At 47.2% G+C, this 27,404-nt stretch overlaps 1 protein-coding gene across 1 annotated transcript in view; it reads right to left on the bottom strand.

Annotated features, from left to right (window-relative positions):
• FRMD4B (FERM domain containing 4B) overlaps positions 1-20,832 on the bottom strand; it is a gene marked incomplete at its 5' end in the record, with an annotated part of 83,202 nt that extends 62,370 nt beyond the window's left edge. The window contains 2 exons of the mRNA XM_082004725.1: positions 284-349; positions 20,671-20,832. Of these exons, the coding sequence (XP_081860851.1) occupies positions 284-349; positions 20,671-20,832 (228 nt within the window). The remainder of the gene's footprint in view (positions 1-283; positions 350-20,670) is intronic.
• Positions 20,833-27,404: the final 6,572 nt, after the last annotated feature.

The following is a 27,404-nucleotide window of genomic DNA, read 5'->3' as shown; positions in this document are numbered from 1 at the left end:
ATTTTGGTGAAAGCAGATGAAAAACTGAATGCAGAACCGATGGCAGATATTTTGCCCACCGTGCACCAACACCCAAGGGAAACCCTCCTGCTAATTCAGGTCTGAGGAGGGGCGTGCATCCCTGAAAGCATGCCCATTTATTCCACTTCTAGGAGTTGCTCTAGCAAATGATAGAGCTTTTCTTCAAACATCACTTATGCATCAGCCCCAAGAAGCACTGCTAAAGAAAATAAGTGGAGAAATCTGGCACTGTGCTACCAGTGCCCAAAAGAGGGGTCTGTACCTGAACCAGCAGCTCCAAGTTCCTGTCATCGAGGAGATGCACCTGGCAGTGCCTGCCCTCTGTCATCTGCAAAGACAGCAAGACAGCGCCGTGAGGAAGGGCAGGATCCGCAGCTTCCCGGGCTCGCACAGGACCACGTCTGGCTCAGGGGCAAGGACAGTGGGCAGCAAGCATCTGATCTGTACCGATAAGTGAATCCCCTCCGTACCCGAGCTGAGCGTCCTTCTCCAAGGACTCGGTCTGGGGAGCTGCCTCAGCACCCTCAGCTTCCATCAACTTCAAGCTGGAAATAAGGGTGCTTAGCGGCGCTCAGGATCAGATAAAAACAACATAAATGGTGCCAGAATTTAATTTGAGGATGAACCAGCCTGGCTAGTACCATAGCCACAAGTGGCAGCAATGCCCTTTTGCTCTGGCGAGGAGCAGAGATGACCAGGGACCCAGGAAACCCCCATCTATCCAACCTCCCTGCAGATGGGTCAATCTGCATTTGCTCTGTTGACAGAGGACCTGGTCTCTAGCCTAGATGGAGTATCTACCAGCGCATTAATGTTCTCCCTTGGATAACTTCTCACAAGTATTAGAAGTCGTTGCCTCCACAGGATTCTTATATAGGTGCTTGTACACATCAAGGCAGGTGCCTGAACTGAACTGTTATGAACGGGATGAACCTCACAACCTCTGATGTTATATCTGGACCACCTATTTCATGTCACACATCTCTTGCAAACAAAGTGTCTTTCTCTCTTTAAAAGGCAAGCAATTCAGGAATAGCTGCACATTATGCCCTTTTAATATCTGCCCTTTGAAATCTAATACATTTTCATGAAAGCTTTTACATTATTTAAAATCTGTTCTAATTCCGGGTCTCCTGGCAGCTTCGGCAAGGGCTGGCTTTGCAACGCTCTCTGGGCCAGAGCTGGTGAAGGAAACCTGACTTTTATATTTATTCTCCCAGCTTCAGAGTTAACTCATTTCCCTGACAGCACAAGCTTCTTGCAGACTATAAATTCTGAGCTGTGAGCAGAGGCTGAGGGTGGTTTGCTTTGACAGGGGCTCCCGGAGGAATTAAACAGCAACACACAGCGGTTTCTCCTTTCACATCCCTCCGGATCTGCAGGGATGGGTACAAGAACAGGGCTGAGCTCCGCTGCCACCAGCACCCCCTCATCACCTCCTGCCCCAGGATGCCGCACATCCAGACCTTGTAATGACTTAAAAATAAGTACAATTTATACCCAATTGCAGCATAACTGAGAAAAGACCTCCCACCTCCCCGCAGCATTGCCCCCGTTTCAACGCATGGCTGTTTGCACAGTGAGGGCTGCTGAGACACAGCTTCTTCTGTCACCAGTCATCCCATTTCAGCTGTAAGAAGCCAAATTAACAAAGCTTTATTGTTTCAACTAATTGAGCTCATTTTGACCAAAAGCCAGGAGGGAGCCCCTCTCCCAAGGAGCTCTGCAAACAGGTCAGAGACAAGTGTCTGTGGGCACAACTTTGTCTAGTGTCCGGGAAAACAGAGTTACGGCATCCGTAGCACCAGCGCTGGCATCTTCTAGCACTGCTAAACACGTATCATCACATAGCTCACCAAAACAGCAATAGCGGTAAAAGGACCATTTTCAGAGCGAGTCTAGCTGAAAGAAATCCCTTCCTTTTCATTCCTCCTACTGCTATGAACGCAAATTTGTACAGAAGCTCCAGATGAAGAGTGACCTGTCGTGCATGCAGGGGTGCAGAGCAGAGGCTGCACCACCACAAAGACAGCAGCGATGTTCTCCGTGCAAACCGTAGCTGCACCCCTCTGTGCTGCACCCTTCCATGCTGCACTCTGTGGAGCCATCGTCCCAAAGCTGCACCAGCCCCATGCCCTGCACTCCCGGCAAGGTACCGCTTCCAGCTTTTTCCTTCGTGTTTTGGAAGTAAAGCTGCACCATCCCAATTCTGGCTTCCAGCTTGCTCCCTGTGATTTATCCTTTCGCCAAACACGCCGCCTGGAGCCCTTAAACCCATTACGATCCCATCACAGGTCCATTTGTTCCTGAGAGTCGAAGGTCTGTCATGGCACACTCATAAATAAGTTGCACGTTACCATCAATTAATCATTTCATCAGCGCACCCTTCAAGGTGGTGCGTATTTCTGGCTCTGACATACTGTTACCAATCTGCCCCCCTCAAAGTGTCTGATCCAATAGTGTTTTTAAAATCATTCTCCATCTGTTGCTCTGAGATAGCACAAGGGTTGCCATTATTTAATCGCTAGCTCCTTTAGCTTTCACCCAGTGAAATCACATTAATCATTTCTGTTTTAATTGCCTCAGTTGTCTATTGTTAAGTAAAAAAGGTTTCTATTATAGCAAACACCCAACAAAGCCTTATGCTGAGGAAAAAGGAAGGTTGCCAGGAATTAAAACATAAAACAAATACCAACCATAACCTCTGCTTCTGTTCAGCTATCTGAGGTAATTGCAAAGCACCTTGAAAGTAAAGTAATTAAACCTCATCACACCCATGAAAATAGGCAAGATAAAGTTGTCCCCAATTTTATTGATGAGAAAACGTAAGGACGCAGCTTAAAAGTCTGATTTACAGCTATAGATACAGATAACATTCAGTACCTGAGTCTCCAGGAATCCCAGCTCAGAAGAAATCATACAGCTGCATCCCAGAATACTGGAAAGCTCAATTGGGAAGGCGCAGAAGACACCAGGGTGCTCGGCAATAAAGCACCGTGAAATGCCATTACTGTGACAAACCCGTCAGCTCCCACCTGCATTCCCAGAGCTCTTATGTGGCCATGGGCTCCTGTCACCCCAGGAACGCTCTGCCGCATGGTAGGACACAACAGCAACGTCCAGAGCCATGAACTGTCTGCTGCTGGCTGTGGCTCAAGGAAGAAAGGGGCTCTGGAGCCCCTTCCACTTGCTGCTTGCCCTTCTTCCTGCCCAGCCCACACATGCACACCTGAGGGCTACATCCCTGCTAAGATGCCTTCTCCACCTGGGCTGAGAGGATACTCACTGCGTGGCACGACAGCCCAGTCGAGGAATGCAGATCTGCCGGGGTGACTACCAGCTTTGCATTTGCAGGCGCCAATCCCTACACAAAGCGGTGTTAACTTGGACGGTCCAAACATCAGCCCCATCCTCCTCTCGCAGGCCAAAGCCTTCAGCAACCAGCACCGTGGTTCCTGCAGCTGCACAAACGCTCACTCCAAGCATCCCCACCCCATTCCTGATGGGGCAGAGAGCACTTCACTTGGCTTACTCCGTATGTACAGTCTCAGAAACAAATAGCTCCCAATTACTATCAGAGCACAACACAAGCCCATCCTGCATCAGGAATGCCGCCCACCAGAGAGGTCATCTCCAGGAGACAACTCTCCTCCCATGGAGCTGGCCCCCGTGCAGGCAGGGCTCCTATACACAAGACAGTACTCACGTTTCGCAAGCCTCGTTTGTACGGGGGGCAGAACCCAACGCTTCAGAGGCTACTGCGGCCGCGCGACCACCTCACAAGCTCTGGAGTATCAATCGCCGCCCACCGGCCCCATACTGTCCCAGTGCAGTGATGCAGAGATGCGACGTGACAGCAGCGCAGCAATGCCACTCGCTCCAGCACAGTCACAGGTAGCAACGGTCTAGTCCTCTCCTCTTGCCTAAAGAAAAGCTGGAGAGCCTGATGAAGAGGGCTTCATCACCATAGCATCGCTGGACACAAAGGATTTTGGCCATGGAAGACTGCCTCCAGCTCAGCAAGCAGAGACCCTGAGCTCCTGGAGCTGAAGCAACACAGGACTCGTTTTTAACTCCCCCAATGACACCAGCCTGATTTATTTCCCCGCAGCACATCCGCTCACAGGCTTGTTTCCTCGGGCTCTGGGAAAGGACTTGTACTTGGTTCCCCGGCCCTCGGGGTGCTGGGCTCCTCAAAGACCTAACACCCTGGGAGCCTCTTGCAGATACATTCTCATCTTTAATTCAGTACTCATTGCTAATCTGAACAATATAATTGATTTTCTATGTAGTTGGACCAATCCATCATGAGATGAGCACAGCTGTCTGGCTCAGTTCAGAGGTGGCGCAGTCTTGAGCTATATATACACACACATCTATGTTTTCAGCTTATTCTCATTGATTTTGCATTGTCTGTACAAATTAAAAAGTTTGTTATATTTTTGCAATACGCCTCCAAGTTGGTCTCTTTAGGAGTTATTTTTAAAAGCCTGCTAATATTTAAGCTATCATCCAGTAAAAGAAGTAGCAGCATGAAATTTGTGAAGCATCCCTGTATCATCTCCAATAGGAAATTTGTGGAGCAATGTAATACACAGCCTCACTTTTGGCAAAACCATACTGAGATACAGAGATGCTGGATTCTTACTTCCCCCCCAAAAGTCATTCATATGCTCTGCACACAAGTAAGCAAGATAAAACTCAAAAATGGAATGAACTGCAAATACCATCCAATGCAGAAATGCAGTAATATCAAAATATTGCAGCCCTCCTAACTTAAAGGTAGGTATTGGCAGTAGGCTTTCAGCAAGAACCTGATTTACCCACATCTTCAGTGAAAAAGGCAGATAATGAAGGAGAAGAAACACATGAGTCTCAGAATCTCTGCACAGGGTGAGATTGTAATCCTATACAGCAGGTTAAAATGTTCAGAAAGGTTTCATATAGCTGGGAAAAAAGCCTCAATTATTTCCTCCATCTCACTTGTGACAGAAAAATTAAGACAAATTCTCCACCTAAAGTCATTGGGGCAGATTTTCCAAAACATCAGGCCTCTAAGAAGAAAAAAAACAAAAACAAGGCAGACGGAAAAAAACCTACTTCTTGGCTACTTAAACCAATTTGCTGTGATATCCTGAGCCTGAATGTTTATTTGAAAATAAAATGAAACATATGCAGGATATTTATGCTACTTCTCTTCAGCAGAAACATCCTCCCTATTCGAAGCTGGTCATTACATGCAATATTTTTAGACATCCATGTGTGTCATCCAGTTAGGAAAAAATAAGAAAAAAGTAATTAGACAGGGTGTAAACAGGAAACCTCAAAAAAACTTAAGCCAAAAAAAAAAGCTGACAGAATAACATATCTCCTGAGGCATAGCTTAGAAATGGGAAATCATGAAGGGTTCGGGTCAGAAGCAAACCCAAACATGTTGCACTCCCTCCAGACCAGATTACACCTCCCAGAACTGGGCAAATTACAGAGCCATCACTTGGCATAGCTGGCTGTATCTGTCACTGACTCCTATTTTTAAGCTTTTTTTGTTTTAAGAAGGTCTGGAGTCTTCGCTACTAGAGAAAGTGGCCAAAGAAGAGAGGACTATACATAAGCTGCATGTAGTTTTGAAACAAAACTGGGGCTGGTTCTGCCTTTGAAATGCTCGGAGGTCTGCACATGCATCCCAGCTGCTCTCATGTGGGATGCACCATGATTTGGGCTTCAGCAGCCCACGTGCACACGCTGCGGGCACGGCCGCGCTGCACCAGTGGGTAACTGCGACCTGCCCAGGGACAGGATGGCTGTGGAGGGTCCTGCACCCACATAAATACACATTGCTGGAAGCTTTAAAACCACCCCCCCACCCAGCAAGGCTTCACATCTTTAATACCCCAAGCCCCACAAGCCACAAGAAATCTTTTAGAAATAGCAACCCTCTTCCCTTCCTCTCAAGGTATCTCAGGCATGGGTGTTACTGAGCACCCCCAGGGGCTCCGCCTGGGAAACACCGCATGTGGCACCGGGGACCCGGTCCGAGCTGCGCACAGTATGGCCATAAGCTCCTCGCAGGGAAACCACGTGAAATGCAACTTCACCGGCAGGTGAATAAGCTCTGGAAGATATCTTACAGGCAGAAAAAGAAACTGCACTGATGCATCCAGTGACAAGACAGAAGGGAAACCATTTTCACTAAATAAATGGCCAGCACACAAAGCTTTAAACCTTCAGTTTTAAAAGTGAGAAATTGGACTGCAGTGCGTCATTATAACACGGACTGGATCATTTATCCTGAAACAGGCACATCACCCCACAGTGGCTCAAGCAGAGCGCTGAAGAAAATCCTATCGATAACAAAAAGCAAAAGAGCAATGTTCCCACTCACAAGATACACGTGGTCGACTGGAAAATGCTGTCCCTTTGCCACGCTGACCCAGCCTCCTCAAAGCCTGCGGCACGGGGGGCCCAAAATCCTGCCCTCCTGCTTTTGACCGGTGCCTCAGAGGCAGCAGCGCTGCTTCGCAGGTGTGCGAGTCCAGAGAACCAGCATTGCACTTGAAAGAGAATTTAATCTCAAAATCCCTACCTGAGCTGCAGCTAACCAGCTATAAAGCTTCACCAGTAATTTCCTGTAAGGGTGTTTGAGTTTTTCTCCGCCAAACCTCTTTTCTGTAACTCATAAGCCTGTAAGAGATTGCAAAGCTCAATATTGAAGCCCATATGCTGACCTCAGGTTTTCTGCAGCATTTAGGTGGGTTTTTTTTCCTTCAGTCCTGAAGGCATTTAGGATCAGATCCTCAGCTGCCTTAGATCAGCATTGCTTCACTGACTTTGATATAACCGTCTGGCCCGTAAATGTGCATGGCCTGATAAAAATATTAAATGAGATATGAAGCTGCCCTAACTAGGCACATCTCAGGAAAATAAAAGCCTTTGCCTGTCCTTCTGGAAGGAAGGGGCCTGCATGCAGCTGGGGGGAAGAGGGAAAAAGTTATAATGCTTGAAATGACCTCAGAGTTTCCTGGTGTGTCTGTTGGGAGAGCAAAGTCTCATCATGTTCCAGCACTCGGAGTCACTCAAAGCTTGAAGGAATAAGCATAAAAATAACAAACAGGAGTTTGGTTTTATACCAGCATTTCTGTGAAAACTTTTTAAAGGATCTGCACAGGTCTCCAAAAGTGCCTTGATGCACACTTGTGAGCCTCTTTGCAGCCCACGGGTCCTCCCTGACCCAGCGTAGGTGCCTGTCACTGCGTGTCCCATGGTGGGAGGTGTGCTTGGAGGAAACAGATGGGTGGGGGGCTGGAAAAGCTCCACCCTCTCACAGGTGAAGATCTGGGGAACGGAAACATGTCCCCATCCCACCGCATGCCTCTCCATCACCACCTTTGACAGCGAGGGGTGCAGCACAAAAGCCCCCAAGTGATGCTTCCTTTGCTTGGTCGCTCTCCCCTTGAAATCTCCTGGACTCACCGGTACCTCCTGGTAAACACAAAGGTTGGCTCTGGCTCTGAAAACTCAGGTTTCCTCCTGGTTTTGGCACATGCCGGCCCGGGCAGCCGGGGGGTTTCCTGCTGTGGTGCCGCAGCCTGGCTCATGCAGATGTGATCAACTTGACGTGATCCCTTTGATGGCAATGGCAGAGCTTCCACCAGCTTTACATGGGTCAAACCATGTCTCCAGACATACTGCCTCTCCTTTCTAATCTTCAAGTCATAAAGAAACCCATGGCTGAGGTACTGGCTCCAACGTAGTTGAATTTTGCCATTAACTTTCATGGGGCCAAGCTTTTGCCTTAAATCATTTGTTATCTTGCTATTAACCTTAACAGAAGCCAGTATCTGCTTAACATTAAATAGCCAGTGATGCACTGAAGTGGCTGGCTACATCTTTCACACTTCATGCTCTGGTAAGCCACCTTGAGGACGCATCTCACCTTGCCAGGGTCACTCCAAGTGCCACCCTGTCCTTCCCAAGAGCTTTAGAGCCTACCCTGGCTCTGCACGCTCCCGTCCCAATGCTCATGGGGTATTTACCCGCAGCGATTGCAGGGACTGTACAGAGCCATTCCTGACCTCAGGGTGTCCCTGTGCTTCTTGGCTCAGGAGCAGCCAGGCAGGGACAGACACTTGAAGACCCATCTCTGAATACAACATAGAATCATAGAATCTTTGGGTTGGAAAGGACCTTTTAAGGTCATCTAGTCCAACCCCCCTATAATGAGCAGGGACATCTTCAACTAGATCAGGAAGATCATGCATAGGAGGAATATTTTAAGATGAGACAGGCTGGAGAAAACTTACTTAAGTGCAAGCTGTGACAAATGGCCTCTTGATGATGCTTTCCATGGAAATGTTGGCTCTGCTGAAGTTTGGCGAAGAGTTAAGAGATAAAACACAGCGCCTGGAACTGCGGGCCGAGAGGCTCTCCGGGTTGCATGGCACCTTCCTAAAATAGCCACATGAACTGAAGATACGATGAAAAGACTGGCTCCTGCAGAGCATCAACTGACTTTCATGTAAGCCCCACCAGCTGAGCCAGTAAAAAAGTCTGGCAAAGCAACAGCCCAAGTGCTCTCCCTCACTGCAGGCACTCTGGCTTTTCAGGGCCAAGTGCCAACACGCTTTCTGCGCGATTCTCCTTTTCATGTATTCTATTTCTCATTGCAGGGGATGGCAATTCTAAGGGACTCTCTCACTTGTTTCATTGATGGCTTGCTGATTTGTACAGAACAACAGGCACAGCCTCTTGTGGTCATTAGAAAGATCCCCCTCACTGGAGCAGGTTGTGGGGGTCAGTCTCACCCTCCTCTCCCAAAATGCTCATACCCAATGCTCAGAAATAATGATGAGCACACTGCCATAAAAAAACCCACAAAAACCAAAGGGCAGTGACAAATGAAAATCCAGGGAACAAATGAATTCAGTCTTACTCAAAATTATAAATACTGTATCCCAGCCAGGAGATAAAGCTCTTTGCCAAGAGGAAAATATAAGCAGGGGAGTTGTTGCTTCTTGGTCTCTACCAGGAACATGCAATGTAAAAAACTAACCCCTCTCCTTCCCACAAGGAAACACTGCAGTGTGGGTGCCTTTCCTGATGCTACCAATGGTGGTTTCACGTACTCGCTGCTCCCTCCCACACAGGGGTGCAGGGGTGCTCACCCACGACCTGTGCACCAGCGTGCGGACGAGTGTGCTACAAGCGCGCAGCAGCATCGGTTCCTGTGGGACAAAGCAGAGGCATCTACCGCTGCAGAAGAGCCTTTGCTGGCTCTGCTGGCCCCATGCTCTTCAGCTGACAAGCAGCATCCAGACAGCATCTCACCTCTCCTAATACTGCCAAAGGCCACAGGATCCTGCCGGCAGTGTTATCAGGAGATGCCGAGTCCCTCTGACAAAGGGGGAGAGGTTAGCCGGAGAAACAGCTCCCTTGTTGCATCAGTATTCTCATTATATTAAAGGTGTCTCATACTCAAACCCCAAATGTTTCTCAAACAGTTCATGTCATTCCACAGGTGCTGATGTTACCGTTCCTACTGCTTTGCAATGTATTTAAAACAGCAGCAAGAAAAGAATAGACAGGCAGCTCTACAACTAATCCTAAAAATCAGGAAAATTAACAGGAAACAATCAGTGCAAATCTGCCACAAATACCAAGTCAATGAAATACTTCATCCAACATCTGCTTTCCTTGGCAGAAGACAGCTAATAAATTAGTGTCTGGTGGAGGCATGCTTATCACCGAGAGCACTGAGGCCCTGCAGTCGGGTCATTACTGCGCACGAGCCCATGGTGATGTTTTGTTCCAGCGCAATCTCCTGGGAACTCAGGGGAAAAAAGATCCTATGGGATCAGAGCGCTTTTCTGACACTACCCAACAGAGCAAATGTGGCGTCGGTCCCACAAAGGGCACTGCATGGAGGCAGCATCCTCCTCTGCCCTTGAACGAGCGGTACCCACCATGGGGCAGGACCAGATGCCTGCCCTCCTGTGACCTGTTCTGGCCTTTGCTCCTCAACCAGGAGGTTGGAAGCAAATCAGTTAAGCTCCTGCTTCTTTGCTTAAGTCTCTGCAACACGAATCTCAGAAGGTATTCTGTGCAGAGCTTCTAGTAACTTTTCCTGTGTTTTACGCCACCCCAAAAGCCATCCCTGACCCACCTGAAACAGAAACACAGCTTTCCTCGTCATGAGAATAGTTAGACAAAAAAAAAATCCCCTTAGTGAGAGGTTCCCCATCCCCAGAGACCTGCACCCTGCTCTTGATGCCTCTTTGCCTCTCCCCAGCCCTGAAGCTCTCCCCTGTCTCTGAGTGCTTCTCAGAGGCTGCTCCTCCATGCCCTCCACCACACTTCTTGCTTCTCCACCGCCTCCCTGCTCACCCCTGGGTTGGGGTTTTCGAGGGAAGGCACCTGAGGCAGGAGACAGGCAGAGCAAGCCTTGACCAAGTATCTGCCATCTGCTCCAGGCAGCACCACACTCTCCAAGCGCACCTTGCATCTCCTCCCCTCCCTGCCCCATTGGGGTCCTTGCACCCAGGTCATCCTCTATCCTGTTCCCATGCTCCTCCTGGACTTTTCCAGCCGCTCTCACGCTTGGCAGCAGCCCCTCAGGAAACCCAGACGCCAGCCTTGGACAGACATTAGGAAAGCAGGCAATGAAAAATAATTTTTAAAAACAGGGCTGGATCACAAGTCCATCTGAATTGCCTTTAACTTTGGCAACTCTTTAAAAAATGCAAAGAGCAAGCAAGTGAAACATGCAAAGCCTGAAATCCTGAGCTCTTTGAGGGAAGTTAAAATAGGGGGTTTTTGGCTGCAGCGGGCGCTGAGCAGCGTTTCTGCGGCGAGAGCCAGCCTGCCCAGCTGCCAGCACCTTGCCAGGCACTCGGCGGAGTTTGACAGATTTGGACTGCTCCACGCTCCACTTTTAAAGGAAAACAAGCACTTTGGATCAAAGGTTCTTTCTCAACAGCCGTTACAGAGCTCTATTTGCAATGCTGCATCTCCAGTGCCAACCCCTTCATGAGGGGCTTTTTTTGGGCAGGAGGGGTAGGGACCTTACTGATGAGACAGTTAATAGTTACATGCTGAAAGGAGCTACTGTACCAGGCACCAACCGCCTTTTCTCAGGACTTAAGAATCTGTGCTTTGTTTGGTTTAAATCATCTCTCAGAGCAGCCTATAAGGGTAATTTCTGAAAACGCATTTTCTCTGTAATCAGAAGTTGCAGACCCCTCTCCAGCTGCAGCAAAGGTACCAGAATCAAGCTTGGATTTAGCACTTTCCTAAGGCAGCACTTACAACAAAAGCAGGAAAAAGCAGCTGTAAATGCTGGGAGTAAACAAACAGCTCCTTATCTCCACAATGGAGTGCAGAAGATGCAAAGAAATTTTTATGGACTGATCTTTCAGGGCAAAGAAAAGAGCAAGCAAAGAGGTTTCAGCCTGCACTTCCAAAGTACCTCACTGCAAACTCACTTTGCTCCACGCTGCTTTCTGGCTGCCTGCTCTCCTGCACTCACACAGCTCAAGGTCTGCATGATGTTTAAGTCAGGGCACAACGTAGCAGGACTGAACAACATCATCTGTTGCAGCTGAGCCTCAGAAATTAAAATATAGCCTCTTACCTCCAAGTCACACGCCCTGCTGGTTTAAAAGGACTGGAGAAGCCAAGAAGTACTCAACAGCACGCATGTACTAAGCCTTCATGTTTTCTGTACATTCAAGCTGGGGGAAGAAGGGAGACACAGTCTCAGACTTCTTCCGTTGCCATATAATCTCAAGGAAGTGACCTTTGCATTTCTTGCTTTGATTACAGATTCAGAAACAAAAGCCCTTCCAGTGTGAGTCATGGGACACAAGAAGTTGAAACATGATTGTTAAAAATGGAGGTGAGCTAGGAAAGCATTACAGTTTTTTTTTTAATTTTGTAATATTAACCCCTTTATTATGAAACAAAATCAAGTAAAAAACCAGCAGTTACTGATCAAAGGCATAGCACAAGGTGCCAGCCCCATGGCAGCTGGACACCTTGCTGTGAGACCACGGGTCCCTGCCAGGAAGTCTTCCATCAGGAAGACTGATACCAAGGGAGCACCACAGCCCAGGACCACAGCATCCAACATGGCCTGGAAGATACAGGCCAAGGGAACACCATGAAAAGCTCTGGACATGTACCAAGATAAACCTCACCTGGGAGCAAGAACGACCTGTTCCCTTTAGCTGGATGCTCTCCTTCACTTATTTATGCTCCCAACTGAGAGAACAAACCATGAAGACTTTTAATTATTTTTATAATCCATGGATCTATTTTAAATAGAAAAGTTAAATTCAACACCTGGAACAAACTAGCTTGCTTTGATCTGAATGGGAAGCAGGAGCCTCAGGGCCAGACTTTTGAAAGCAACACCCAATTCCCACTTCTTAGAGGTGCTGAGCCCTCTTAGTCCAGCTAAACTCCCCCAAAGAGGAGGCTCCACGGACCAAGCCTTTGATGCCAACAACAGTCTCCGTTAAGCTGTGTAAAGCCAGAGCCTTACCAACGCTGCTGGTAAGAGCAGCAGGGCTGCCTGGTCCACCCGCTCTACCAGCATGAGTCAGTCCTGCTCTGCAAATTACCATCAAGCCAGACACCTCTAGAAGGCAACTCGCCCCAGCTTCGCCAGACACCTGGGGCTCGGTGAGGTGCCAGAGGTCTCTCACCTCCTTGTTTAATGCAGAGGAACTAGTATCAAGTATCAAGTATCCCCTTTTAAATAGTTGCAGACAAAGGTTTCCCCTCCCCCAAGTCACTTTGTAAAAGCTAACATTCTCCTAGACATGGGGCTGCAAAAGCTCTCCACACAATGCCCCATATCACAGGTTTCATGAAAAAAACGTAAGCTGGCCCCCACCTCAGGCAGGAAGATGTCAGGTCCAGGCCGCACCAGCAACCTAAGGGGTGGCAGCTGAGACAGTTTTGGGAGAGCATCTCAGAATAACAAACTTGCATTTGTCTCCGAAACACAGACTCTAAAGTCCCAAAATAAGACGGAAAATAGACAGTGAGTCACTCTTCCTTAGAGAAATGACGTGAAGGTTACCTGGGTGGTGCCAACTCCTGCCCTGCTGGGATAACCACAGGGACAGGAATAGCTGGAGGAGGGGAAGAGCGCAGCTGCTCGGAGGCTCCGGGACTTCCAAACAAATACAGATCTGGGCTGTGTAATTCAGCTGTACCCTGGGCCAGAGATAATGTTTCTAAATAAGAAGAATTAGAGTTTAAAAGAAATACAGCATACCCGTAAGAGGTTCCAGCAGCGGGAAGCTGTTAAGGCAGCAAGGGTCAAGCAGGGGGAAGTCTCTGCAGTTCAGAGGCCACCAGGAGAAGAGCTCTGAGCTGGAGTTTGCAGCACTGTGACAACCCGCCAAAGGGTATGTAACCCACACTGGTACGTAACCCTACGTAACAGCAAACACAGCACACCCCAGCCTCTCTGAATCAGGTGAACAGATACAACAGATACAACAATATTCTTAGAGAAGAATTACTTGCTCCCACTTTCGCTATGGCTTAGCAAACACCGACTTGCACGCCGGCAAAGTCCCGGTGGGCTTCATCTACACCAACATACATACTCTGCCAAAACAACTGTGGCAACCAGACACGTCCAGTCCAGTGTCAGCCAAGCAACTCTGTGCTCAGCATGAAGGGGACCTCTTTGCCTAGGGCAGCGACCCTTCTGGAGAGATTTCTCCCATCTCATTTTTTTCCTGCCTACATACAACCTCGGTTTGCCTCTCCTATTGCACTTCTGACGCCTTTTATTCTTTTCCCCTAGCCGTTTGTTCTCCCACAAGTTCTTGCAAGTTTGTGCTCAGTTTAGAGTATTGGGGGTTTTGACCTACACCTGAACGGGGTCAGAATGATTATTTTTTTTATTCCCTGGTCTCTCCTCTTTCCTCGTTTGCACAGCCTGTACTTTTCATGCTATGTAATTCTTGCGTTGCCTTCTCCTGCTCTTCCAGCTGATGCGCTCCCATCCGCCAGCCCTTTGCCTTCCCCTCACATATGAGACAACACAAGATGCCAACAAGCATGGCCTTCTCCACGCCATACACCCTCTGCCCAGCCCACATCACCCTACCTAGAAACCGCTGACCCAATAAAAGGTAAAAGCAGTGCGCTCAGAAAACAGCACACCATTAGCAGTGGCCTTGTGATGAGTGCTGTATGCAACAACTTCTCCATCACTGCTCCCCGCTCTGCTGGTGCCATGCATTTGCACCCAGTCATCATCAGGAAGATGAACACTGGGACGCCCATCAGCGGCACAACATCTGTTCTACATCGGCTGGAAACCCAACCAGGGAAACGTCGCAGTCCTAAATCTAATGTTGCTTGGATAGTCAATGATGGCTTTTAATGGCTGAAGAGCAGCACATTCAGGCTATTCTCAGCATTTTGATAACCCTTATTCTCCACCCCTCCTTCCCCAACAGGCAGAGATGATGCATGTTTAAATGAATTACAGAACAATTAGCAGGGAAAAGTGTACATGTGTATTTGCATGTGGGAGGGTATTTAAGCTAATATATTCCAGTCCTGATAGCTTTATCCTCTTTGCAGTCTTTGAGAATGAACTGGTCTCCATCTGTACAGAAGATTAGTAGAATTACTAATCACTAATTATGACTCAGAGGTTTTAAGAGCAATGCAGACTGTACAAGGGTGGCCTGATTTTTAGAAAATGAGGAGGCAAAGATAGAGCAGTGTTATTTTAAGCACATGGACAGTCCATCCGAGATTGCAGAGAACTGCAGTGACAGATCGAGCAAAAGGAGAGACAGAAAGCTAAACACTCAGAAGGACAAAAAAATGAAGTATGGAAAAACCAGCATGTGCCTGAAAACTTAATTTGCCTTTTCATAAGCCTCTTGTCCAGTCAGAGCAAGCTGGCCAACCTCTCTGCACAAGACCAAAACAGATATTTATCCAGGGAAGATCATGCAGCAATACCTTTTTCAGAACCAGGCTCCTGCACAAGTGGCACCAGCAACTTTGAAATCTAACATATTTTGTTAACTGTGTCAGATTGAAAAAAAATATTTATACAGGCCAAAGCAGGTAGTGAATAGAAGGCACTGTTTGAAACTGGCACCGTGACACCCTGAAGGAAATGAGATGAAGTTCACAGTCTGGTTGTGAAGTTTGTCTGCTAGGGAAGAAGGAGGAACAGTACAAAAACTGTATTTGTTTGAATAAACTCAAACAGAAAACAGTATATCATGAGCTCAAATGGAAATATGTCTGGCAGAGAGCTTTGGAAAGCTGTTGTTGGAAGTGTGTAAAGCCAAGTTTAACTCCAAGCTGTCAGGAGGCAGTGCCCAGAGCCGGTCCTGTTCTCAGCTCTGCAAGAGGCTCCCCCAGAGCCCCAGCTGCGGGGATGCCTCCTCATGCCCCGTTCAGATGTGACCGGGGTTTCACGCAGAGCCAAAGCTCTGCAGGTGATGTACGAGCAGTGTCACAGCATTAGGTCAGATCCCTTCAAAAAGAAAAATAGCTGGATGAAAGCAGTTAAAGCAAAGCTTTTCCAGAGCTACTGGCAATCCCCAGTGCCCAAGATTAAATCTTTGAAGGGGCACATAGTCAGCGTCATCTAAAAAGGTCTTCAAGCTCCCTTTGGAAAGCCCTGACCCATAAGGACGCCAGAGACGCTTCCTCTGAGCATCGCTCCCAGGGGCTGTCTGGTGCGGAGGAAGGAAAGCTCTGCTCTGACAACACAGCGCTCCCCTTCGTGCTCGCCCTCGCCGCCTCAGCACCACCTTTCATCATTGTGAAGAGAGAAGAAAAAAAGGCCTTTCCAACTTGTTGTCAGCATTTTTTTATAATGAAAAGTTAAGGTGTGGTAGGAGAGGAAGCATGGTCCTCGCTATCCAAACCAACTACGTTAGCACCATAGGAAACAGAAGCCAACCACTTCCTCTCTTGCTCCTCCACCCCAGGTACGTATGGGATGGACAAATGTACAAAGCTTATTTATTGTGCTTCATCAGCAAATTTTTTTTCACTTTAAAGGAAATGACCTTTCAGAGGTTAAAAAGCACTTTGACCAAAAAAGCCACATTAATTCAATTTACGCTTTTACACCAGAGATTGTTAGCCAAATTACCAGTGTAACTAAATAGCTTAATCACAGAGCTGCTCCCATACCCGGTTTCATGTCCAGCAGATATTAATTACAATGTGTCATCACATTCTTCAGGGAGTTTGGGGACAGTTTGCCTGGTTTCTCTTTTCCATTTTGCAATGAGCAGCCTGACGTGCGTTTTAATCCTGACACTAGAGCATTCAGTTGACCAATTTTTAATTTTTAGAATTTAGTTGCATCAAAACAGGCTTTGATGCAATGTTTCTTTCAGGCTTAGCGCATAGGGGCTAATGGGGAATGACCGTGATGCGGGACATATAGGTGAAAATTGGTATTTGTACTTCAGGGGAAGACAACATATACCAGAATATGGTCACGTTGACATCCCGATGAGAGTCAGGCCAGTGGCAACATGAGTAACTATAACATGGGAAAGATGTTGATCCCGAAAGTTTTTGGCTTCGCTGCTGCTTATTAACCTCATTTATATAAAAGTTTCACTTTCTGTTTTACTGCTCTATAATTAAATCTAATACAGGTGGCCTATAAAACCAGCCTGTGGAGAGCCTTGCCAAAAGTTTTATTTTGGAAGCAGTATCAGGACACCCAGAAGTGCCGCGCTGACCCATTGAGGGGGCTCTGGGAAGACCCCCAAAGCTCGGCTGGCAGGCCAGAGTGCTACGGGCCAGATTTCTACAACAAACTACAGCCCTTGGTCCTTCCCCTTGTAGGAAATGGGTACCCTTGCATGAAGGCTTCTATGCCGAATTCTCACCTAGGATTTTTTGCAAGCCCAAATAGCTCGTATTGACTTGCTGCAGTTAGAAAGATCATCTGTGCCAGCTCTTCCATCAGCTGTCTCCGCAAGTCTCCATTTTTTCTAGGACAGGCTTTCAGATGCTCTCTGCCACAGACAAGACAATGTTCCCTGGCATACAAGCCAAGCGTTCACAGAGGATAAATCCACATACTGTACAACCCTCCTCCCCTCGTCGCATGGGTTCAGAGGTTATTTCAGAGTGAAACAGGACACCCCATCAGCATTTTGGCTCACAAACTCCTCCAGATGAAGAGGCTCTGGGCAAATAGGACATCCCTTCTCCTTTGGCAGATGAGAGAGATGATGGCAAGCACCCTGGAGCAGAGACCAGCTTGGGGAAGTACCTGAGCTTGGCTTGCTGGGACTGAAGTCCCTGCACCAGTGACCAGGTGAAACAACAGCCAGTGAGACCTTGGAAGGCATTTCCTACACACACACTAGAAACAAGGCAGCTAAAGAGAAGGTAACTGACAAAGGCTGGTTTGTTCTTGCTGGGTTGTTTTATTTTTTTGTGTTTAAAGCTGCTAAGGCAGGTAAAGGCTTTATCCTGGCAGAGAGGATTTCAGCTTCCCCTGGCCAGACAGCTCTGCTCGCGTGACAACCTCCACACCCGCCGGCTTCAGAAGACACAGGTGAGAGCCTTGTGTAGAAGCATGAAGGTGTTAGTGCCTTCTCTGTGCTGGGACTCAAGCTCAGGTCTCCCATGAGGCTAGGAAGCATTTTATATTTAAAAAAGAAAGACCAAAACACCCTACCCCCACAATACCAAACTTAGCAGCTCAGGGAGAAGAAACCATATTCCCTTTCCTTTCAATACAATAACATACTGATGGTTAAAGAGAGACCTGCTAGAAATGTCCAACTCACCTGAAAACAGCCACTGTCTCACCAAATGTGAGCCCCAAATATGGATCAAAGCAAACTGAACCTCCAGGGCTGACCAGCAGTGCGAATGCCTGTCGCCTCACCCTTCCCTGCACGCCCCTCGCGCGTAGCCCAGTGACAAAGTTCTGACTTGTTACCCCATACACAGCCCAGGCAGTCCTCAGTGAGAGCAAAAGACTAAGTTTGGTCAAAAGAGCCTTTATGTACAATCCGTGGTATCTTTCACACCTGGAATATGAATGTGACGGAGTTAGAGAAATATGAACATTCTCGATGAAGCCAAGGTGGGAAAGGACTTAAAGCACTTGTCCAGGTGCCAATATTAATAAGAACACAAGGCAAAAACATGCTTTCATGTGGCTGCACTAACTACAGGACTTCTAGCAAAAATCTGAGAAGACAAATAGCATCCCTGTCCGGTAGGAAAGTGGTGTTATATCCATTTTACAAAGAGCAGGGGCACAGAGAAGGAAGACAATTTGCCCAAGATAATGCAGGTTCTATGGTAATTAAGGGACAAAATCTCACATGCAAGATTACAGCCTAGTCCCATAGACACCGCAACATCCACCTCCTTAGAGAAACAACTCCACGGAGACCTCTGCACTGCGTGTTTTGTTCCTGGTATTGCTCCACTGAGTGAACCAGTGTAACACAGCACAGCTCAGAGTCCACCTCTGTATGCAGGGGTCATCCAGCTACTGTCTCTAGACATTCTCATAGGTTTAAGCATTTGAAAAAATGTCAAAGAAAAAAAACAGTATTTGAGTCAACCTTTCACAGGGCTCTGACATCCAAACAGACTGGTGACATTCAGTGCTGTGTGCTCAGTCCTGCACCCACCAGACTCAGCCAGGATACCACCAGTGGTTTTCACAGCAGAGAGCTAAGACTTCATCAGAAAAGGCAACGTGTTACACAACCCAACAAGGAAGAGCTGCAGGGCATTCTTTCAGCCATCTCTCTTTAATACACCCCAAATTACCACTAGGAAACTCCTGATGTTAAAACATGAGCATCCCCTTGCTCCTGCCTGGTTTCATCTCCCAGGGATGACCCTCAGAGCAGTGAGCATAAAGCTACAGGTCACTGCACGTCTCCAGCAGTCTGGCGGTGCTCTCCTGGTGGCTGTGATAAGCTGTGGGTAGAGGGGAGTGAAGAAGGGGCACTCCCCATCCACCCCCCTGGCTCAAGGGCTGCCTGGAAGGATGACAGAAGGACCAGTCTCCTCTCTTCACCCATTTTCACATCCCTACTTTAGGATACAGGCAAAAGTCAGTGATGCTTTTCATAAAGACAAGACAACAGATTAATCTACCGACACCACTAGGACACAGTAAGTTTGGGCAGAGATACAATCACGCTTTGTTTTGGGAAAAAAAAAAATTCTCTTTTCACTTAGAGCCAACCATGGGAGAATGGCAGCTGAACAGGCTGAATACAGCTGTTGTCAGAGCTGGTCCGTACTTAGCCTTTCATTACTGCAGCCCTGGAGCGATGGGGTTTGCCTCCACAGGGATGCAGCAGGGAGTGAAGGCAGCCTGAGCTCCACGCTCTCTACGTGAATGGACTCCAGAAATAACACCCGCACCATACAGGTGTAGCTAGATTTTATTTACAGAGAAGAAAGGGAGCCAGGGCTGCATCCCACATTTCTTCAGGTCAGTAATGGTGGGCAAATGGGGAGCAATGATGCCTGTACTCCTGCATTCCCTAACTATAGGTGATCCATATTCCTCAAGTGACACAGTGTCACATACCACAAAGTGTTTACATCCATCATTGTACAAGACGCATTCGAGCACTTGGAAGCATGCCTATCACCGTAAAGCTGTTCTCCCACTCCTGGGCATGTCTTAAAGCTAAATAGCAACAGATCCCATTGGGATTAAATAGGCACAGATGTCCTTTTAGCATGACTTTCCCATGGAAGTTACATCCTGATGGTGCTGGAGAGCTGTTTGCTACGAGCTGTGTCATTCTCTGTATTACAACACACCAGGGAGAGGGAAGAAGCAGCTTTGAAATATTCAACATAATTTATCAAACACACACACTGACACTGTGAGCAGGCACACATCACAAGTTTACACAAGACAAAAATAAATACAGACACACAAAAATAAATAACTGCCAGCAAAAACAGACTCCAAAAAGAATGACACCACCCTTAACTGCAGCTGGACACCACAGTAACTGCAAGTACGGTGCTGTATTTTTTGCCTGCAGGAGGGCTGATTATTTTTTCGGAACTCATTGCAGCCTCCCCAAAATAGCAATCCCTTCACAACGCAAAGTACTATCACATTACAGTCTGCCACTGCTCAGCGACACAAACAGCAGAAAAAGCTACAGCCAGTCTCTCCCACGGCAGCATCATGCTGTGAGTGCCCGATGGCAGTGCAGGCTGAGAGCTGAGCTCCGTCTCCCAGATCGCGAGCGCGAGGACGGTGACAGCAGCGAAAGGGGCTCCGACACAGGGAGCAGTTGGCTGCCAAAACACTGTTAGACAAACTGCCTGAAAAACACATTTAACACAGAAAATATCCCCCCCAAACCCTGAATTCAAGGCAGACGCACAGCGCTGGCTGTTTGAAAGCCATATCGGACACCAGCTCAGATTATAAACCCGCCAAGTATCTTCACAGCAGGGCTGTGTGAGCGGTGGCTCCGATGCTCTCGGCCTCGCCCCGTCCCAGCCACCTCACCCGGGGTGTGCGCACTGAGGAATCAGACAGGTGAGCGAGCACATGTCTGTCAGGTGGGACGATGCTTTTTATAACAAAAGCTGGGGCTATTACCAGGGGGTTTTTACCTGGTAGACATCACGGAGGCCACACCATGCTCGCAGGGCTTGCCGGCACGCCCGCAGCCGGGCAGCGTACCATCTCCTCAGCGCAGTCACCGTCACCGTCCAGACGAAGCGGCTCCCGCTGAACAGCAGATCCTCCACCCCGCACATGAACACCGAAGCCATGAGAGCTGCTCCGCCGGCAAAACAAAATCCCCGTCCCGGCTGCCTCCCGCTGGCTCTCGCTCGCTCCTTCGTTCAAACGCCTGGCATGACGGCAGCCCAGCTTTATACAGCGGGCGGAGGGCAGGGGTGTTGCACAGAGCCAGGGTCAAGCCTTAAAACAAACTCTTCTTTCACGGCGCTTCCTGGGCAGATTCCCAGGCATGCCCCGGCCGGCAGTGCCTGAAGCCGAGCCAGCGGCTGCAGTAGCTCAGCCCTACCAGCAGCTCACACAGCAGCCTTGTCCTTCTTAGCAGCTTATATAAATCTCTGTTAAGCTCCAGTGGCTAACACTATGTTTCCTAATTAAATTTTAACCCTTTTGCCATATGCCCCGACAACAACCCCATTTAGACGCTGCGGGAAAAGAGGAAACCGCTCGCCAGCGTTAACCGCTGCCGCACTCCAGCGAGCTGGGCAGGCGCTTCACGCGGCTCCTGCCTAACACCCAGCGCCGTCTGCCTCCAACACCTCGTTATCTGCCACGCAGGGAACAAAGCTGTCATCGTTTTCTCCCAGCTGATCTCGTGCTCAAATTATACACTAGAAATCTTATTTTAAAAAGCACCTTCGGGAGCCAGAGAATGGAAAGGGAAAAAAAAGGATCAGAATACTCCTGCAGAAATAGCTGCACTAACTTCTCTTCCAGCTTGGACCGTGGCAGATGCCCCCAGCACAGAGCCATGTCCCTGCTCCACATCTCATGCTTGACTGTTGGATCGTACTAGTTAAACACTCAACGCCTGCTAAAGAGGTGATTTTGCTCTACTCTTAAGCTAAGGTAACTCCATTAATGTAGCACTTGCTGCATAAAAACAACCCCAGAGCTGCTCATGCTAGCTGAGCTCTTTGCAAACAGCCTGTAGCAAATAAACATTGAAATAATAGCCCACAAGAGAATCCAGCCTTGCCTCAATAGTTGGTTTAAAATTAAGCAGCACCCTGCCCTTCTGGGGCTTAAACTGTTAATACGCTGCCAAGCCCACCTTTCATTTGTGAGCTCTTCCCTGTTAAAAGCTAAGGGAGAAGGAATTCAAAGGGCAATTAGTCTTTTTAAGAACCCTCAGAACATTTGACATTTCTTAAATTTTTTAGGACAGAAGCTGCGAGGGGACCCCACACACCACCATCAGCACTTTGCTGAAGAAACTCCTTCAGGAGCAGATTTTTGGCCAAAACCATCAGCAAGACCAACTCCCCTTTACATTAATCTCTCTCATGCAATGAAATGAATGAAAGGGGTCAGGAACAGCTTGCATAGAGGCTGCACAGGAGACCTAAATCCCACGGTGCTGCTGGTACTGCTTCCCCAAGGGCACTGTCTGCGAACGGTCTCTATGCCAGAGTTGCGGCAGCGCCATCCCAAATGCTCTTCATGGGAGGAAGATGCCCTTCTTCCCACAGCACAGCACAAGTGTTCACAAAATTATTTAATTTCACATTAATCAGCCTTCTTCATAGTGGAAGAGCCTATGCTTATGCAGTCAGCTCTCGTGTCGTAGTTGGGGGTGATGTAATTCTGCAGACAGATGACGGGCCGTTTTAGATAGGCTTTGGACTCGTGTGTCTCCAAGCATCACACTTTTCCCTCTTACGCATAACTAAGAGCAACTCTGCTCCTCTTAGGTGCTGCTATCTATGGGCTGTGCTGCTGCCAGGGAGGTTAAATCTCTCCAAGCCTTGCTTTCTCACAGGGAAAACAACTATATTTCAAACATTATTAGAAGCTGTTACAAAGTGAGGTGGTGCAGAAAGAGGTAGGGCTTGTTATAGTAAGAGGCAAGGAAAGACTCAGGCTCTACAATTGAAATCCAGCATCCATATACCCACCCCAAGAGTTTATTGCTCCTTTGAATGCCGTCTTAGAGCCTGTGGCCACAGGGAAGCCTTCCTCCTCCTCCACTGTCGCCCATCATCACTGTTCTGTGTTTAGAGAACTTTAACATCACCACAAACGTACAAAATGGAAAAAGTTTGTTTTCCACCAGGAAAGAGCAGTGACAAATATCTACCGAGAGTTATTCCAGCAACCTAAGCCAGCGCCAGGCTTGGCAGTGGGTAATTGCCATTCCCTCAGATGACACTGCTTCAGAGAGGAACCAGCCAGGAAAATCCCCAGTGGCATCTGTGCGTTATGGTCAAGTCATATCCAAATTTAAACACAGAGATAAAAAAGAAAATCCAATTTTCAACTTCCATTTCAAAAAGAAAAGAAAAGGAGCTTTGTAGTTAAAGAGACAGTGCAGGGAACAGCCCTGTCCTGCGCCAGGAAAATCCAACCAACCCGCTATGAAAAGTTTAAAAGCTTCTGCTCTGTGCCTGCTGTCCTCAGTGCCTTTTTGTTTTCCCCATCACCTAATTGAAGTGAAAAATTAAGGATGAAGATTTTCTCCTTTAACATAACACCAGGGTTTAAGTTGCTCTGTGATCCACGGTATCTTTAAATTGAACTCGCACATTTTGCACAGTTACACTTTACACTTCACAAGTTACTGTGTGCCTGAGCTATGGCCTCAGATGGCTCCACCTCAGAAGGCAGAGCCGATGTAGTCAGGCCCTCCCTCCTCAGCACTCCCAACCGCTTTACCCATCAATATTTCCATTACATCGTGCAGGCTTTATGCTCTTACAAGTAAAGTTATAGCTCCATGTGTAGGCTGAAGCAGGGCAAGAACCTCTTCCCCATCCTTAAGCTAACTGGACTTCAAGTCCAGTCTCATCCATAAAAGCTTCACACACATCTTGTCATCTCTTTTGCAGATGAAGTAGGTGATAAAAAAAAGAAGCAAGTGCCATCTGGACTTCACCTTCCCAGTTACATGAGGCAGTAGTGACACCGTGGTACATTGTCCCTTGAACCTGGGGCATAGCATTGAACACCCACCGAACAAAAAAAGAGCAAAGAGCTTACGATGCAAACAGCAGCTAAATCCAATTTAGAATAGTTCTGGTGTTTTAATATGCAGGTAATAAATTACCCATTCAAATAATTCTTACTCTTTTATTGACTTCCGCTTTCAGAACCTGATTGCAAGTCAGTTAATTTGAAATACCTGAATAATATCCAGGCTCCTTAGAGTCAGAACAGATCACAAAATTCAGCAAGGGAAAGCCAGTAGGACACACAGATGGTTTCCAAAGGCTATAGTATCCAGAGCTCTATTCTGTGATGAAGCAGAGGAAGATAGATATCTCAGGAAAGGTCTTTCTAGATGTATGTACCACTTTCAAGGGAACACAGGAGACAAGTACTGCAAATCTATTTGATGTATAGTCAATATGAACAACAGGGCATTCATTTCTGGTAAGGAATAAGCCTACACAACAGGAACATAAGGAGAACATCACTTAAAAAGATGACAGAAAACTTGATGTGTGGCAGATTCATGCTTTTCCTTACATTATTCATCGTAGTTCTAGAATAATGAGTATTAAAAGAGAACAAAGGTTTGCTACCAACACAGCAGGAAAAGATGATCTCAAGTGGATTCTCAGGCTTCCTTGCATGTTGTCTTCTGCACCAAAATGAATGAAATGAATTGCTGCTTTTCTTTTCAAAGTAGCTCACATGAAGTTCACATGAATAGAGAATTCATCTACCTGTGAGACCATGGGACAAAAGCATCTATCTTCCCTCATATCTACAAAGCAGTATTGCCCCTAGATACCACTTTTGATCAGACACACAGAGTCCCTAGTGGCAGGTAATGAAATTAAAGCTTTGTTCAATTTTGGTCTCTGAGCCTTCAACAGTAAAAAGTGAATTATTGTGCAGATGCACAAAATGCCTGATTACATGGACTAGCAGATGCCTGTCCTAACCAGTGCTTTAAAACACACTTTACTCCATAATTTGTCCTCACATATAGACCACACATGACTGCGACCAATATTCATAATATTCTATAGAGCAAGCAATAAAGTTCAGCAAAGACCAAAAAACCACCGAGACAGCCCTCACAGGGTTATGCCAAACATTTCTGTTTCATGGTACACATCACTGTTTTGAAATCTGCTGTTACCTCAACTCCAAGGGTTCAAACCCTCAAGCCCCAATAGCCTGGGATGGTCTCAGGGCAATAAGCATCGCTGAGATCCAAGCTAGGACTCAAAGGGCTCTGGTACCACATTCTCCACTGAATTCCCACCAGAAACCAGCTGCAGTCCCACCTCGTCCTGCTACACCCAGACATCTTTCTCCTTTCTACACAAATCCATGCTTAATTTTAATAAAAATTTTCCCATTTTGCTCCAGTTACAAGCCAACAGCATGTCATTATGCTGCTTTCAAAATACATTTCAAAATGCCCAAAGGTGCTGATTTGTAGGAGTTTTCACGAGCACAAACAACAGGATTACTTGGGAATTAGGACTTCCTCAGACAATGCTGAAGCTGCATATCCCCCAAGCTTTTTTTTTTTAATTCCTGTCATGAAACAAGCCTGTCAAGCTGTAAGCATTAATGCAATTAACCCCAAATAAAGATGAAGTGACTTTTCAGAAATCACTTTTGCTACACACTGGCCCTTAATTACCAACTTAATAAAGATAGTGAAATACAGTCATTGGGCATCCTCTCTTCGACATTGTAACCTCTCAGTACATAAGATGCTTAAAAAGTAGCATCAGTGCATAGGATAAATCTGTAATCCAACCTGTCCTGATCAAGAGCTTTTGAAACAAGATTCCACTTCTGGCAAAAGGTGTTTGCAAGTCAATTTGGTTCTTGGAGATTATAAAAAAAAAAAAAAATCACAAGATATTCCCAACTAAGCTACTTTAATCCTTTATATTAGCACAAATTTTGGGGACTTCTCAGAAGTCAGTCTACAGTTCCATGAAGATTTATCTACCACCATTCACATTATCAAACTTTAAAAGCAAATGAAATCTGCATGAAAGGGCCATGCCACCCTCCTTTAAGGCTAATAACAGCATCTGATGTAGGTATTTGGATCCCTCCCCAGGTGCTACACCAGGAATTTTGATTCCCAGCTTTTGCCCACTGAACTGGACTAAAGTGCAGTCCCTATAAACCATCAAGTGATTGATGTAGCTGAAAGCCACGACTACACCCAAAATGATCCACAGCTGCAGAGGGAGGCTTTGGTACCTCGTGCTCTCCTCTCCAGGTGAGGCATAACCTCTCATAAGCTCCTTTAACAGCAGCCTTACATACTTCTAAATGAGGTGCTGCCTTTTTTCCTCCTCTCATAGTGCTCAGGCTGTACATATATCGCTCTACACTAGTGATATAAACATAATAAACACATTTTAAAAGATGAGCAGCCGCTGTGCCAGAAACATGAATTTCCTGCAGCCTGCTTCCCATAGTAAAATAATTAGCACTTCACATCAGACATGAAGTGGCACTGCCTTTTAACTTTATAAATGATTAAACAGCTTGCAGTCTTGATTCCTCGAATGGCAAACTTTCATACCGCTGTACCTAGAACTAAAAAAAATCAGGTCAGGTTCAAAACAAGCAGCGTATGTTCCAGTTTCACAAGTCAGGGTTTATCATCTTTCACCACCACACTATCACCATCAGAACATGTCACCCAGTTTTATACGATTAATCTAGTTCCTCCAGTACCTTACGGCCAGATCATCAGGGGTAAAATCTGGCACAGCTCCACTAACTTCCATGAAACCTCACATGTCCATATATATGTAATCAGGTGAGGATGTAGTTCAAGAAGTCTACGTGCAATTTGTCAGCAGTGAGCATGACTTCTAATGCGTGTCACTTTAACACATACCTATATACAAATTGTATTTAAATTTTTATACACATGCATTTCTAAGCCAGTAGAAATCTACAGCTCCATAAAGTCAGTTTGCACAGAAAAGACATATAAGGGGAAACACCACCGAGACTTCTGGAGAAAGGAGGATGAGAAGACATAACAAAAAAAATGATTTCCAGCTGAAAGAGGATTTGTTTCTATCACACACACAGAGTTTGCGAATGCTTTCAAACTGCAGCTTTATGACCTCAGTGGCACAGGTGATGGCAAGCTGAGCAGGTGGAGGACCTGCAGGACAGTTGCCATCTACCCAGTCACCAGCACTGCTCTCTCCAGCTCTCCGGGGGAGACCGGCCCCAGGGACACAGTACAGTGGGTTTGGAGGGCCCCTGGGATTAATGTGACAATGGTCCAGGATGAGACAGGAGCCTGGAGATCCATCCTCCTCTTCTGCACTTTGTGGGAAGAGCTTCCTTCTCAGGGAAAGCTTCATCAGGAGAAGAGAGTCACCACCAGTAACAGGGCAAATCATCCTGCACTTGGTGCTACTCCCAAGTCACATCTGGAGGAAACGAGAGCAAACAAGCATAGGGTGGAAACCTAGGGCATCCTTAGGACTGCAGAGAAAGCACCACCACCACCACCGCCTTTCCCAGAGAGGGCTTCGCCCAGAGCCACACTGTGGCCAGGGCAGCGATAGTGCCACTGGAGGAAATGATTCACACCGCACAAACCCGCTGCCCAGACAGGCCCTTGCAGAGGGAGGCACCCCCCGACCTCTGCGTT

Source organism: Phaethon aethereus, assembly GCF_964289735.1.
Source record: "Phaethon aethereus genome assembly, chromosome: 11".
In the NCBI taxonomy this organism is placed as follows: Eukaryota; Metazoa; Chordata; class Aves; order Phaethontiformes; family Phaethontidae; genus Phaethon; species Phaethon aethereus.
This window is presented reverse-complemented; position numbering and strand designations above follow the sequence as displayed.